Genomic DNA, 15242 nt, shown 5'->3' on the forward strand with positions numbered 1-15242 from the left:
ATTCAGTAAGCAATTTTGTGCGAGATCAATTAGAAAATGAAAAGACCTTTTAAGGTTTTATTTCTTTTGGCATATGCTTTCATGTACTTACACAATATTTATCACTGATACCAGTGACAGACCTGTCTAAATACTGATGTTGTTTCTTCTCCTTTTAGATTCTGAAAAAGAGTTCCACATCCTCCCTCACCGAGTTTTTGTCCCCATTCCGGGATCCTCTGTAATGTTATGTGATTATAAATTTGGTGATGAGTCAGCTGAAGAAATTAGAGACCATTTTATAGAGATGTTAGATCATATGATTCAAATAGAAGATTTGGAAATTGCAGAGGAAATAAACACAGGTAATTATATGAGGTTATTTAAGAACCAGATTAGACTATAGCTGAGGTTACCTATGGGACATCTAGTTTAAGTATCATGTCTTTAGATTTCCTTAAAGCTAGGTCTCTTTGATACTTTTGAGGCATTTAAAAATGTGTCTGTTTTTCTACACAGTATATAAACATGCAGTGTTTTCCTGGAAAATTGTACCAAAATTTAAGATACTTTAGATTTTTCCAAGCCTAGCAAGTAGATCTTCATAAAACAAGTTCAGTCTTAAACAGGTAGAAATATATAGCTTTAAAGGATTTTTTTTATTATAAGAGAAGTTTTCTCAAAATCTGTTATTTTAATTATTTGGTTAAGCATCAGGTTACAGAAGTTTGTTTAAACACTTTATTAAACATCTCCATACTATTTGCTGTTATTTTCCTGTCCCCTTCATATAATTGGGATACTAAGCTAAAATGGGCAGTTCCAAAAATTAGATCAAGATTATTTTTACAAAGCATAGATTTGCCATACTATGTAATTGTGTACACATATTCTTCCCCTAACCATTACTTTCATATTTCATCTTATATTTTAAAAGGTTTTTTTTTTGTTTTGCTTTGCTTTGCTTTGTTTTTGTTTCTTTTGAGAGTAGGATATGAAAACGTGTCTATAAATAAATGTGTTTGACAGTCTTCCTGAAACATTTTAAAAATATGTGGTAAAAGTAGTTATTTGCAAGTATCCATAAATATTGAGTATCTAGACATTTATCAGTCTTGAAATTTCTGATATCATAGTAGAAAGTCTTTAGGTTACTTCTGAATATAAATGTTTATGAAATTTGAATATAACCATTTTTAAGTGCTTTTTCTAATTCTAATTTCTTAGTTAGTCTTCTATTGCTTAACTAATTCCCATTCCCCACAAGAGTAGAGTGATTGAGTCCTGTTGTTTCTATGGTGAATCAAGTAAGTATTTGGTTGGTGAATTTCAAATCTGTCAGTAAAGCCTCAGGTTAGTTGGAGATCACCAGGCTTGTTTTTTCAACAACTCCAAGTTCATATTAATCATGTGGAATAGTAAGTTTGTTTTAAAGGGAAAAAAAAAAAACAACCTCTAAATTGCTCAGTAAAAGATGTTAAAGCTGCAGCTATGTTTCAGTCCCCTGAAAACTAATATTTTTAAAGGTATAGCTATAGAATATTCTCTAAGTGATAGATTTTGGAGTAGACTGGTAGAAATGTTTGCTACTTTGTGAAATATGTTTTTCCAGATTAGCGACTACGCTGTTTCTTCCAACTAATCTTAGAGTCATGAGGGCAGAGATTTTTGTTTGCTTTTGTTTACTTCTGTCACTAGTGCCTAACAGTAGTTCTTGACCAACTCTATTGTTGATAACTTGAATTAGTTTTACGTGGGATCATTAGAGTTGGCCTGGTTCATCCTCTTTCATATAATACTGAAATCTGTGGGTATTTAGACTTTTTTCTTCCTTATTCTGAATTCCAGTCTGCCTTCCTGAAACCTCTACTTTTTCAGTAATCTGGAGCAATTAAACATGAGTACAGTTGACACTTGAACTGTACAGGAGCTAGGGGCACTGACTTCCATGTGGTCGAGAATTCATGTGTAATTTTGCATTTGGCCCTCCATATCTGCAGTTCTACATCCACAGATTCAGCCAGCTGTGGATTGTGTAGTACTGTAGTATGTATTTATTGAAAAAAATCCAAGTATAAGTAGACCTGTGCATTTCAAACCCATGTTGTTCAAGTGTCAACTGTACTGCTTCTTTATTGAGGCCTTGCTTTAAGTTTAAATTGAGGGCAGTTGTCATGTTCTAAATATTTCAAAGCCAAATACTCCCATATACCTTTAACTGTTCTCATTATTACAGTTTCTAGACCTCATTTTTCCTTACCGCCTTATTTACCTTTCTTTAGATTAGACATTTTTAACCTGTGGTGTCCAAAATTTTGGGGTCATAGTTGGCTATCAGGAGATCCCTAAACCGCTTGAACATAATTGTATAATGTTTTTCTAGGGGAAAGGTCTATAGCTTTCAAAGGGTTGGTGACCTAAGAAGGATTAAAAACTGCTTTTTAAAATATCAGTATAGTCTGGCTTGCCTTTCTTGAGATATCTTACCCTGAATTGAACCTAATACTCCGATAATATTAGCTATTGTTTTTATAGAACCTGCTATGTGCCGGGCACTGTTTTAAGAGCCTTACAGATGCTAAATCATTTAGTCCTTATAAGAACCCTATAATGATTATTATACTATTGTTAGCTCAGTTTTCCCAATAAGAGGATTGAGGCTCAGAAAGGTCAAGTAATTTTTTCAGGGTTACATAGCTAATAAATGGTGGAGCTGGAATTTACACATAGGCAGTTTGGTTTTAGAGTCTGCTTTTTTTCCGACAGTTTTGTTTTACTGCCTTTCTGTGACACTTAACCAGGACAGACTATAGGGTTATTACTTTCCATGATCTAGGTACTTATTTTAGCCTAGCCCTCTTAATTCCATCATTTAAAACAATTTTTTTAACTTAAATAAATGATGTTACATCATCCTCATTTAATTTCATCTTATATCAGTGTAATTTCTCACTTGTTGGCTAGAAGCTTGGATCTGTTATATGTAGTTTTCATATTCTTTTGAATTATTTGTCACACTTTTAGTGCATATTACGTTGCTGAATTAAGTATGACTAAGGGAAGCACTGTATGCAAAACTTGCCCCATTCACAGCTTACTTTAAAAATCAGATATAAAAGAATAGGAAGAGAGAGATTTCATTTAGATTTTTTAAAGACTACCATCTGAAATATTTTTATCTTGTTTAATTTTGTGTCATATTTTAAACATAAGCATTTATAGACTAGTTTGTATTTTATTCAATACTTTATAAGTAATACTTTAAAAATAGTTACAGTTATTAATCTCAATTAATAACAGATTAATATCCATTGTTTAAATTGCTAAGACAGATTAAAATAAAAATCCAAGTAGCTTTCACCACTGTAATACATTCTTAAAGAGGCAACTATGGCAGCCTTGCTTGACAACCTCCCCCAAATAAAACTAAAACCTAATAAATTAAAACCCATATGAAACAATTTTATATTGCATTTCAGCAAACATTTATTGATTTTTCCATAAGGTTCACAAGGAAAGGGACTTATCCTTTCTTGCTCACTGCTGTCATTTCTAGCACTTTCCTAAGAACCTAGCCTTAACACATTGTAGGTACTCAGTAAATAATTGTTGACTGAACAAATTATTGATTTTGTCAGTCCTAGGGTTTGGGAACCAAAATTCAATAAGATACTGATTCTGCCTTCAAGGAGCTAAATAGAATTTTTTTTTAACCTGGGTAGATAATTTTATGTGCTCAGACTAGGTGAGTGCCTCCATTATACTTAATCATAGTTTTTTGCTGCTTTTTTGCATTAGTTTCCATTCTTGTAATTATTGAACTCATCAGTTGCATGTTTAATATTAATCTTTCATATTAGACTGCAAGTTTCTCGAGAATATTTATTTCTCTATCTGAGTTCCATGCCTAAAACATGATAGGTATTCATAAATATTTGTTCCTAACTGACTGACATATACTGAATTGGTCATTTTTAGGAAACTATAGCACAGCTTTTTTAAATACTTATTTTATGCTTGGAAAATTGTAAGCTTATGCCAAGCAAGATATAAGGTTTTTAAGGTTTGTGTAGTGCACTACACTGAACATGATGAAGATTTTAAAAGGATATAATGGTCATAGCTCTATGGCTCAATAGTTCAGAATGTTTTAAGGGATATAGAACATTAAAAACATATGACAACATGTAACACTAATTGTTGCCCCGTAAATATTAATTCTAGTTTATAGCATTTAGTATGTCTATTTGTTAGATGTTTATTAAGCATTTGCTCTGTTCAAGGTAGTGTTATAGACGACAAATCAATGGCCAGATTCCTTTCCTCAAGAAGCCTATAATCTGACTTGGAAGATAGAATTGTATGCATTATTAATTATTGCAGGGCATGTAGTAAGGTCCAAAGAGTAACTAAGAACTCAAGAACATCAAGATTAATGATCATAATTTTAGGGTCTCTAGTGATTTGGCTAATAATTTATTCAGAAAAATATTTTGATGGTAGGTTAGCAATAACCTGTAATCTATAGTAAGAAAGGTTTGACATTAGTATTTTCAAATTTTAGTAAATTCTTTCCATTTTTTCTTTCTTTATTATTACTATTACATATCACTTTAACTAGAGGTTAGTTCAAAAATATGGGAATGAACAGAGAATTATCAGAATATTTAGCACAGGCAATTATCCCTGTAAGTGATTCAGAGAAAGCTTCTCAGAGCAGATAACATTTGAGTTCATTTTCAGGGATGAATACAGTAAAAGTAACTCTAAGCTGTTTAGGAATTGAACATTGGCATCAGATTTATTGTGGCCAAGAATAGGACTTGTCTAGAATTATATTATTTTTGCTTCATCAAGTATTTGTTGAATTAGAAGGAATGATATAGTTATTTAGTAGCAAAATAACACATTCCAAATTATGGGATAGGGTAAAAACATTTTAATAGAAAAATTACGTGCTTTTACATATACATTCAGTTGGTTTAGAATTATGTTCACTTTTTCATTCTTTCATTTATTAATTTATTCAAAAATATTAGATGCATAATTTTACCAAGATGTTTTAGCTGAGTCCAGGTCTTCCACTTACAGCTGTGTAACCTTGAACAAGTCCTCTCTGAACCCCAAATTCTTTTGGTGTTGGTACTAGAATTTAGTAAAAACATTAGGGAAAATACTTTCTAAACAGAAAGAGATATATAAATGTAAGGTGATATTTACTAGAATTATTATAAAACTTTTAAATAATGGACCTTCTGAATTATAATGAAAAACATTAAAGTATAAGAATAGTGCTATATAGTGTGCATAGATTTTCCTAATTATTTGAAATTAGGGTTTCCAGGTAAAATAAACCATGAAAAGTGGAGTTCAAATGTTCAAATTCAAACTTGAAGTCAATTACTGTACATTTAGGATTGTTAAACTTGTTATAAGTATCAAGCTTTATTTTCCAAGTATTTGATGTTACTATTTGCTTGATTATTTATTTCTGTTCTGTAATGTAGTTGCTATGTTTAAAATATGTATTTTGCCAAGTAAGTATTTTAAAATAACATACTTTAAAATGATTTAAGGAATGAAGAACAATTTGTTTGTCAAAATGACTCACTTAAGGTGAGGGATAACTGTGGCTTTAAAATTTCTTAAATGTATTAGTCATCTCCTGGTAGATATTAACTTAATAATTCAGATGTACTTTATCCACAGTATCAGCAAATTTGGAGACACACATTTAAAATCTGGTGAAACCTATCTTTGCCAATTCTGTCTTGATATCAGAGGTGAAATTAATTTTCATTGCTTGGTTAAACATTGATAATTCAATTATAAAGGAAAAAAAGTAATGCTGAAGATGTATTTTAATGGCTAAATCACTGACTAGTGAAACCTCATTAACTTAGGATTTAGGGATCTGGAAGATGACACCTAACTAAGGAGTTCAAGTGCTAGCATTTCATTTTAAGCTTCTAAATAGTTCTACCTATCAGCAGCTTGGAATGAAATTGAATATATATACAATTTAACATGCATTCATCATGGCCCTTGTCTTCTCCTTTGTTGACAGTTGCTTAAGAAAGGTTGCTTTCTTACATGAATAATTTGAGATTTGTCTGCAGTTAAAATTACCTGGTTTTAAGGAATGGTTAAGATCTAATTTCCTATTGAATCCCATGTCCTTTGCATTTAAAGTTCAGATGACGTTAAGGTATTGGTAAAAATGACAGTATCTGAGATTTGAATTAAGTTCTTCATGGCCCCACCAAAAACAGACAAACAAATTGTTATGGTAAGGATTTATTCATCCTTGAAAAATGCTCTGCTTCAGTAAAATTGTCTTAGCTTTGTATCAAATCTATGATTTTGAATGACAGATTTTAAAATGGAAGTAGCAGAGCAATGGAATGTCTTTTTTTAATAGAAGTAAATTGTTTATACAGAGGACTTGACCTCTTAGATCATGCTCTTCTTCACAAATAACAAATTAGTATTAAATGTGTGAGTAATATGACATGACAAATAAAACCATTTTTGTGCTCTTTATCTATAGGTACTCAAGTAAAAAAGTAAAAAATTTCCTGTAGCAAATAGGTATAATTCATGCTTCATCCATTATTTTTGTTTTTATCTGAGATAAGGATTTTAGTGGCCCAAAGAAAAAGCTTTTTAGCAGTGATATTTGCTAAAAGAAAAAGCCGAAGTTCTGTGTGTGTGTGAGTGTATGTTTTTAAAATGGATAAAATTGTATTCTCCATTCAACTTTTAGACATATGGATGAAGTTAGGGGAAATTTTAAGCTGATGGGCTAATGTATTCTAGAAGTAAAGTGTTACAGCCCCCGAGAAAACTGGATGCTGTAGAAATATGGAAGACTGAATAATTCTGGAGACCGTTCATGAGAATTTGTTGGCCTTTGTGACTAGTTTGATATGGGAGTAGAACAAAAGAGAAGAACGTTTTGTGTTTGTTTTTAAAGTACTTTAGTCATATGCTCAAAGAGGGAAAAAAAGAACAGTTTTGCCGTGATTCTAATGAGGTGACTACTAAGGATTATTTCTCAAAATGGCAAACTTCATGGGAAATTGATGAGAAGCAGGCAAATTTTTTTTCATCCATTTCGGTACCACAGTTAATTATTTCAGTAAGTTATGTGTCATCCTTGTGAGCACATCTGCATGTGCCAGTATGTTGGTATACAAAGATGTCTATAAAAGATATTTTAAATCCAAGCAATAAGCTATTTTACTTTGAATTTAAACAGTAGTATTTACTGTGTCACTCTGGGGTTCTCTTCTCTTCTTTGTAAATAAAGGGATCAACATGAAGTTCAGTTAACCCTTGAACAACATGGGGGTTAGGGGCACTGACCCTCACGCACTCGAAAATCCACATACAGCTTCAGTTGACTGTCCGTATGGGCAGTTCCCCATCCATGGATTCAACCAACCATGGATCATATAGTATGTATTTAGTGGAAAAAAATTTGTGTATGAGTAAGTGGATCCATGCAGTTCAAACCCATGTTGTTTAAGTATCAACTGCAATTGTTTTCAAACATAGTTCCCTTGAGTTCTATAGAACAGCACTCTGCTGTCACCTCTTAGGGGAAGGAGGGAGTATGGCTCCAGGAGTCCTTCATCCCTGCTTCAACCAGAGTAATTCTGCTTTCATCTATTTTACATACTGGGATTTTCTGTCAGATTTTCTAGCACTAGTTTAAAAAAAGAAAACCATTGGTCTGTGTGATCCCTAAGGATGTTTTCAGTTCAGACACTTTTAGTCAGTGTTAAATAAATTCAGCTTGGCTAACCTACGCAAATTATTGTCACCATAATGAAGTAGAAAGAGAACTTGTATTTGAATCCTCATTCTGTTGCCTGTGACCCTCAAATACGCACTTAATGTCCCAGGTTTTATTTTCCAACTATAAATGAGATAGTGTACTTACTTTGCTTAACATTGAATTGTTTTAAGGTCAAACTTATGGTCCCAGTTTGCTTATGTAATTCAGGTTAGATCAAGAGTCAGCAAACTTTTTCTGTATAGGGCTAAATAGTAAATATTTTAGGCTTTGCAGAGCATGTAAGGTCTGGCCCATGGGCTGCACTTTGGCCCATGGCTACAGTTTGCTGATCCCTACTTTTATTATTACTGATTACTTAAAATTATTAATTGCCAAAACCATCAATAAGAATATTATAAATTAATCCCAATTAAGAGCAAAATTTACCCTTTCCTATCTAGTTTGATTTTTGGTTTCATTTATCTCCACTACCATATAGTAATCAGATTATAATTTGTGGGAGTCATTCAGAACTGGCTCTGTGGCTCCTTGGTTTTGATCAGTTATAAAAGTACATAAAGTATTTTTTTTTAAGATAGAAGCTGAGGTCATTGAATTGAATCGTTCTATCTTTTTTTAAAATTTTATTTATTTTTGGCTACATTTGGTCTTCGTTGCTGGGCGCAGGCTTTCTCTAGTTGTGGAGAGTGGGGGCTACTCTTCGTTGTGGTGTGCAGGCTTCTCATTACGGTGGCTTCTCTTGTTGCAGAGCACAGGCTCTAGCTGCGTGTGCCTCAGTAGTTGTGGCACGTGGGCTCAGTAGTTGTGGCTCGCGGGCTCTAGAGTGCAGGCTCAGTAGTTGTGGCACACAGGGCTAGTTGCTGTGCGGCATGTGGGATCTTCCTGGCCCTGGGCTCGAACCCATGTCCTCTGCATTGTCAGGTGGATTCTTAACCACTGCGCCACCAGGGAAGTCCCCATAAAGTATTTTAAAAAGTACATCAGTTTGATATATAGTCCATGAAATTTAATTCGCCTGAATTTGATAAAGAGCAAGTTTAAAAAGTAAAGTAGAAAAAAAAAAAGTCAAGTTGAAGGAAAATGGAGTTCACTGTATGTTTTTTATAATGTTCTTTAAAACTCATTTTTAAGCAGTAATTATTCTTATTTTATTCAGGATTTATTTTTATTATCCTCTTGCAGCCTGTGTAAGTTCCTCTATGAATACTGAAGCTTCATTGGACAACACAGATGATGAACCATCAAAACAGCCAATTAAAACTACAATAGTGTTGAAAATTCAGCAAAACATAGGTATTATATTTCTTCTATAACATTGAAAAGATGGTATTTTGGATTTGAGTTTTCTTGTTACTTTAAAATTATTTTCATTTCATTTCTTAAAAGAGCTAGATTAAGCTAGTATTTATTGAGTATTATAGAAAGTGGTACACCCTGAGAGATAGAAAGATTTATAAATAAAGCATTTTCTCAAGTGCCCTAAAAGATGACACTTCCTATGAAATGTTTTGGTGTTTTTAGAAGAAACACATGTTGAGTTTTGGGAATCAATTAGTATAGTAGGGCCAGTGTTTTCCAAGCTGGTGTTCCCAGGATTGCTATTGTGGAAGATTTTGATAGGTGCTCTATGAAAAAAGTCAAATTCAAGTCTGGAAATCCTAATGTATTTTAGTATTTTAAAAGCTCCAAGAAGTGTGGCAGTCACTTTAACATTTTTCAGACTTATTGATCAAAGAACATGTAGACTTTTGTTTAGTTGAATGCCAATTTGAGAAATGCTTTATAAGCATTAAGATTTTTGACTGAGAGAAGCCAGAAACTTTGGTTATTTTTCATGTCAGTTACTCATAAGTTAAGTTAATTACCTAAATTCTTTGTACCTAAGTGTGTGTGTGTGTGTGTGTGTCTGTCTGTCTGTCTGGACTACTATGGTCAGTTTTCTTTTTGTTGTTGTTTTTTAACTAAAAATAGGAAAAAAAATTAAAAGTTACCAACCCAAGCTTAATAATTCTTAGATTTTAGTTTCTGTAGTTTTCAATAGCTATATAAATGACTTCACATGGTAATTACTGAGGACTCCTGCCCATTGGAGATGTCTTTCTGGTTTAAGCTAAGTAGCATGAGACAGCTGAAATGTCAATATAAATATTTATAGAAGCCTTTTAAAGTATGTATTAGTTTGTCTCTTAGATGTGTGTGAGTGCACTCATGTATAAGAAAGATAATTTTTTATTTTAAGGTGTTAATGAAGGTGGTGAAGTATATGATTACCAGTCCAACTTTGTAAAATATAATTTTCAACCTATTGCTATATTTTCCTCTAAGACTTTGCTGGCTTTTCATGCCTGTATATTTGTGTGTGTAAGTATGTGTATTTGTGTGTGTATGTTGTTCTTGTTGTTTAGGCCCATCAGTTACCGACATTTCAAAGCCTAGGATCACTTAAGCCTTTCTTTTGCTCATTCCATTTCCATTTGTTTTGTGTTTGTTTTACTTTTAGGTGTGATTGCAGCATTTGCAGTTGCAGCCCTTGCTGCGGGTATCTCCTTTCATTACTTCAGTGATTAGGGTGAGGCACAAAGAGCTTCCTGATCATCCAGAGAACACTGACCAACAATTATGAATAATAATGATGCAAACAATCCATCTGCGTCTAAGACAATAGCAGTCAGATCTGCTGCCATAATGCCTATTAGGTGTGTTTCTGACTAAAATGAAATCACCAGCTGCCTTGTTTAGCCCTGCTTATATTATAGGTGGCTCAGGCTTCCAAGAATAAAGTTATGAATCTAGATGGAAGTTGCATGTAACAAATCGTTATTATCTATTTTTTAAAATGTTCAAAATGATGGTTTATTTTCATAGGTTTTAGTCCTGTTGACCTGAACCACATATTGATCAGGACATTGGAAATTTGAATAGTCAGGGTTGACTGAATATATTAGTAATAGAACAATAGAAATTTCTGCAAAGTGGGGCAAAAACTTATTGGATAAGTTCATAGTTTAGGACCTTTCTATACTGATTCCAAAATACTGATTGAGTTCCATCTGAGGGGTAGGAAACCTCTCCAGACCTCTTGAATCAGCAAGGATTGTCATAAATCATGAGCTTTCTCTGGTTAGTATATCATAACCTAATATATTAAATAAGACTTTTGCTTCCAGTAATATATTAGGTACTGCAAAACAGCTAGATCCTGAATAAAATCTCCTTTTGAATACATTAATAGGCTCAAAGAAAGTAGGGGAAATCTCCAAGAACTACACCTCTATTTTTTCTCCTTGACAAAATGAACACGTTTTGATATGGAAATTGTGAAAACTATATTAAGCATAAGGTTGACAGTGGTTGCCTGGGTGACAAATACCAATTGCAGCACTGCCATATGCAGTTTTCCTTAGACCAGAAACAAGGAGATAAATCTGAATCTGAGATGTCCCATCCAGGACAGTTGAAGTGGGCCTCAGTTTGTAATACCCTATAGTTCCTGGCAGAAACAAGATGTAGGCCCCAGATTCCCATAGATTAAGATAAGCAATATTATTCATGGCTGGAGATGACCAGGTGCAAGTTGAAACTAGCTAGCTTGAGAAAGAACCTGTAGATATAAACTTTGGACTCAATTTTCCAAGGTCTTATCATCAACATACATGAAGGATGGAACCACAGACTGATCTGAAAAAGAAACAAGTGGAACTGCTTGATGAGAAATATGTTACTTGCAATTTAAAAAAAGAAAAACCCTTAGACATGTTGAATATCATATTAGACTCAGCTGAAGAGACAATACATAAACTGGAAGCTAGATATAAGGAAATTACCCAATGTGCAGCCAGGAGAAACAAGGTGCTAGAAAATACAAATATTAAGGAAAAGATAAGAGATATAGAAGGAAGAATTATGAATACTAGAATTACCAGCAGAAGAGAATAGAGAGGATGGAGGAGTGGCAATATTTGAAGAGATAACAGAATTTTCCACATTTGTTGGAAAAACACGAATTCATAAGTTCAGGAAGCACAATGTATCCCAAGCATATATAGATAAAATCCAAGCCTAAACCCAGTGTAGTATAACTGTGAGATACCAAACAGAGGATTCTTAAAGCAATCAAAGGGGGAAAAAGATTATCAGTGAAGGCAAGACAGATACTTCAGAAAGCTTCTCAACAGCAACAATGTACTCCAAAGGTGGTAGAATAGTGCCTTCAAAATTCTGAGAAAAACAGTTGTCAACTTGGAATCTGTATGAAGCAAAACTGAAATAAATATATATTCAAGTGAAAAACAGATTTTACCATCAGTGGAACTTCTTTAAAGAAATTGCAAAAGGATTATCTTCAAGAAGGAAAATAATTCCAAAAGGATCTGAAATTGAAGAACTAGTAAGCAAATAAATGAAAAACATGTAAATCAAAAGTATTGTTTGTATAAAACAATCGTAATGAAAGAAGTGTTTATAAGAAGCAAGAGTGTAACTAAGTAAAACTAAATAAACATTTTATGCAACATTAATGTGGACTTTAAAAATAGGATATAATTGAAAAACTGGACAGTAGCTTATAAGATGGGGGGTGGTTAGAATTAAAGTGTTCTGAAGTGTTTTATTATTCAGAAAATGGGTTAAGGTACTGTTTAACTTTGAAATTATGTTAAATATGTGTAGTAAAATTTCAGGTGTAACTGCTAAATAATAGATATGGGATGAATCATTCCAAAGAAAAAAGTTAAAAATATGGAATAAGAAGACAATACCTCAATACAAAAAAAAGGGAAAGAAATTAGGGGTGGGGGAAGTACAAAATTAGTAAGATAAATAGTAACAAGTCAAATAATTAAAATAACTATGAATAGGCTAAACCCAGTTAAAAACATTGATTTCAGTTTTTTAAAAATCAGCTATAGGCTGATATGGGATTTTTTAAAGGATAAAAAAATGCACTAGGCAAATAGTAAAAGAAAACTTATGTAGCTTTGGTGCTATCAACTCAAAATTAGACTTTATTATATTATTATTAAAGATGGAGAAGACCACTAAATAATGGTAAAAGGATCAATTTATTAGGAATATATACAATTTTAGATTTGTATATGCTTTATAAAATGGCCTCAAAATGTATAAACTAGGGCTGAACCAACAAATTGAACAGCAGTGGGTGATTTTAACAGCTCTCAATTACTAATAAATCAACTAGACAAAAAAATGAATGAAAACACAGTTTTGAATAATGCAATTAACAATGCTGATTCGATGAACATATTTAGAATAATCAACAGAATATTCTTAAGCATTGTGTATTAGCAAAAATTGACCATGTATTAGGTATGAAGTAAGTTACAATAAATTTCAAAAAATTAGTATTAAATAATAAGAAATAACTTAGGTTAATTTTTTTTAATCATGGTTTTACAAGTTTAAAAAAACTTCATAGATGAAAAAAAACCATAATTAGTACCTAATTATAAATACTACATTTGGAAAAATTGGGTGATGCAGCAGAAAGAGCGCTTAGAGGGGAATGGTTTTAAATGCTTAAATTAAAGGCTAAGTGTATAACTTAGGAAAAGGACAACAGAATAAACACAGTATAGAAGCAAGGAGTCAGAGGAAAGGAAAGAAATCAATGAATTAGAAAACATAGAATCACAATGTCAAAGTTGTTTTCATGACAAAACAAATTGGCATATTTGAACAAGAAGAAAACAGAGCTAAAGTAAACAATATAAAGATTGAAAAATGGGTCCTAACCCACAGCAGAGATGAAAATGATAAGAGACTACCAGGAGCATCTTAATGTATGAAAACAGACAAAATAGACCAAGGTCTAGAAAAGTGCCATTTCCTTAAATTGGCTGAAGAAGAAATACACAAGCTACATGGACTTAATAGTATTGAATAGAAAATACTTTTAAAATTTTTGATAAAGAACATCTAGCTCATGCTTACAGATGTTTTACTCTTTCAACGACCATACTATTTCAACATATTATACAAACTCTTCCAAAGAATATATAATGAGGGAATACTCTTCAGCTCATTTTCTGAGGCCTGTATAACTTTTATTGATACTAGAACCAGACACATTTGGTAGGAGAAAAGAAAATTACAGACTAATAGCACTTATTAAGACAGATCTGAAAGTCAAAACCATTATTGATGAACTGAATTCAACATTATGTAAAAAAGGATAATGCATCATGGTGAAGTTGCATACATTAAAAATCAGGAACATGACAAGGATGCCTATTATCACTACTTCTATTCATCAATGTCCTATAAAAAAATGAGTAAAAGACAGAAACCAGGTACCCTTAAACACATGAAACACATGAAAAGATGTTTAATTTCAAGTGATCAACTAATTAAGATCACAATGAATAATATTTCACCTGACAGATTGAAAAATTAAGAAATATGCAATACCAATGAAGAAGATGTACATCAAGAAGATATCTAAAGGTGGGGTTGTAAACTAATAAACTTTGGAAAGCGATTTGGCATTATCTTGTAAGGGTAAGCATCTGTGTACTCTAAAACCTAACCATTCTACTTCTACATACATACCTTAGGAAATTCTTGCATTTGTGCACAAGAGTACGTGTGTGGGAATGTTCAAGGCAGCCCTGTTTGAAACCACCCAAATGTTCGCTGACAAGAGAATAAAAAATAAATTGTGGATTTTGTAATTTTATTTGGCAGTGAGAATGACCTGAGAATAAAGTGATGATTAAATAAAGCAAGTCTTAGAAGCCTACATGCAGTTTTATAAAGATTAAAAACAAGCAAATCTAAACTATATTATGTTGGAATACATATATTTGTGTAAACTCTTTTGTTGTTTAAGTAAAGGATCATGTAAAAATTCATGGTTACGATTTCAGAGTGAGAGTGATGGCAGGATAGGAAGGCAAGAAGGAACAAATGAACAAATGAAACAGTATTGGTGATGTTTTAGTTCTTGAGTTGAAATGAGTTTTTCTTTAATTGATGTATAGTTGATTTGCAGTGCTGTGCTAATTTCTGCTGTAAAGCAGAGTGACTCAGTTATACACATACATACATTCTTTTTTTTATATTCTTTTCCATTATGGTTTATCCCAGGAGATTGGATATAGTTCCCTGTGCTGTACAGTAGGATCTTGTTTATCCATTCTAAATATAATAGTTTGCATCTGCTAACCCCAAACTCCCAGTCCATCCCTCTCTCTCCCCCGCCCCTTGGCAACCACATCTGTTCTCTATATCTGTGAGTCTGCTTCTGTTTTGTAGATAAGTTCATTTGTGCCATATTTTAGACTCCATATATAAGTGATATCATGTGGTATTTGTCTTTCTCTTTCTGACTGACTTCACTTAGTATGATAATCTCTAGTTGCATGCATGTTGCTGCAAGTGATATTTCATTCCTTTTTATGGCTGAGTATTATTCCTTTGTATATATGTACCACATCTTCTT

General features: G+C 32.6%; 1 protein-coding gene across 3 annotated transcripts in view; it reads left to right on the top strand.

Annotated features, from left to right (window-relative positions):
- Window positions 1–14462, top strand: part of ODR4 (odr-4 GPCR localization factor homolog) — a 41735-nt gene extending 27273 nt beyond the window's left edge. For all 3 annotated transcript variants that reach the window (XR_004352150.1, XM_032648266.1, XM_032648255.1), the window contains 3 exons: window positions 159–344; window positions 8966–9076; window positions 10284–14462. Coding sequence is in view for 2 of the 3 variants with exons in the window: in XM_032648266.1 (XP_032504157.1) it covers window positions 159–344; window positions 8966–9076; window positions 10284–10351 (365 nt within the window). In the remaining variant the exon portion in view is untranslated. The remainder of the gene's footprint in view (window positions 1–158; window positions 345–8965; window positions 9077–10283) is intronic.
- Window positions 14463–15242: the final 780 nt, after the last annotated feature.

This window comes from Phocoena sinus, chromosome 1 (assembly GCF_008692025.1).
Source record: "Phocoena sinus isolate mPhoSin1 chromosome 1, mPhoSin1.pri, whole genome shotgun sequence".
Lineage (NCBI taxonomy): Eukaryota > Metazoa > Chordata > Mammalia > Artiodactyla > Phocoenidae > Phocoena > Phocoena sinus.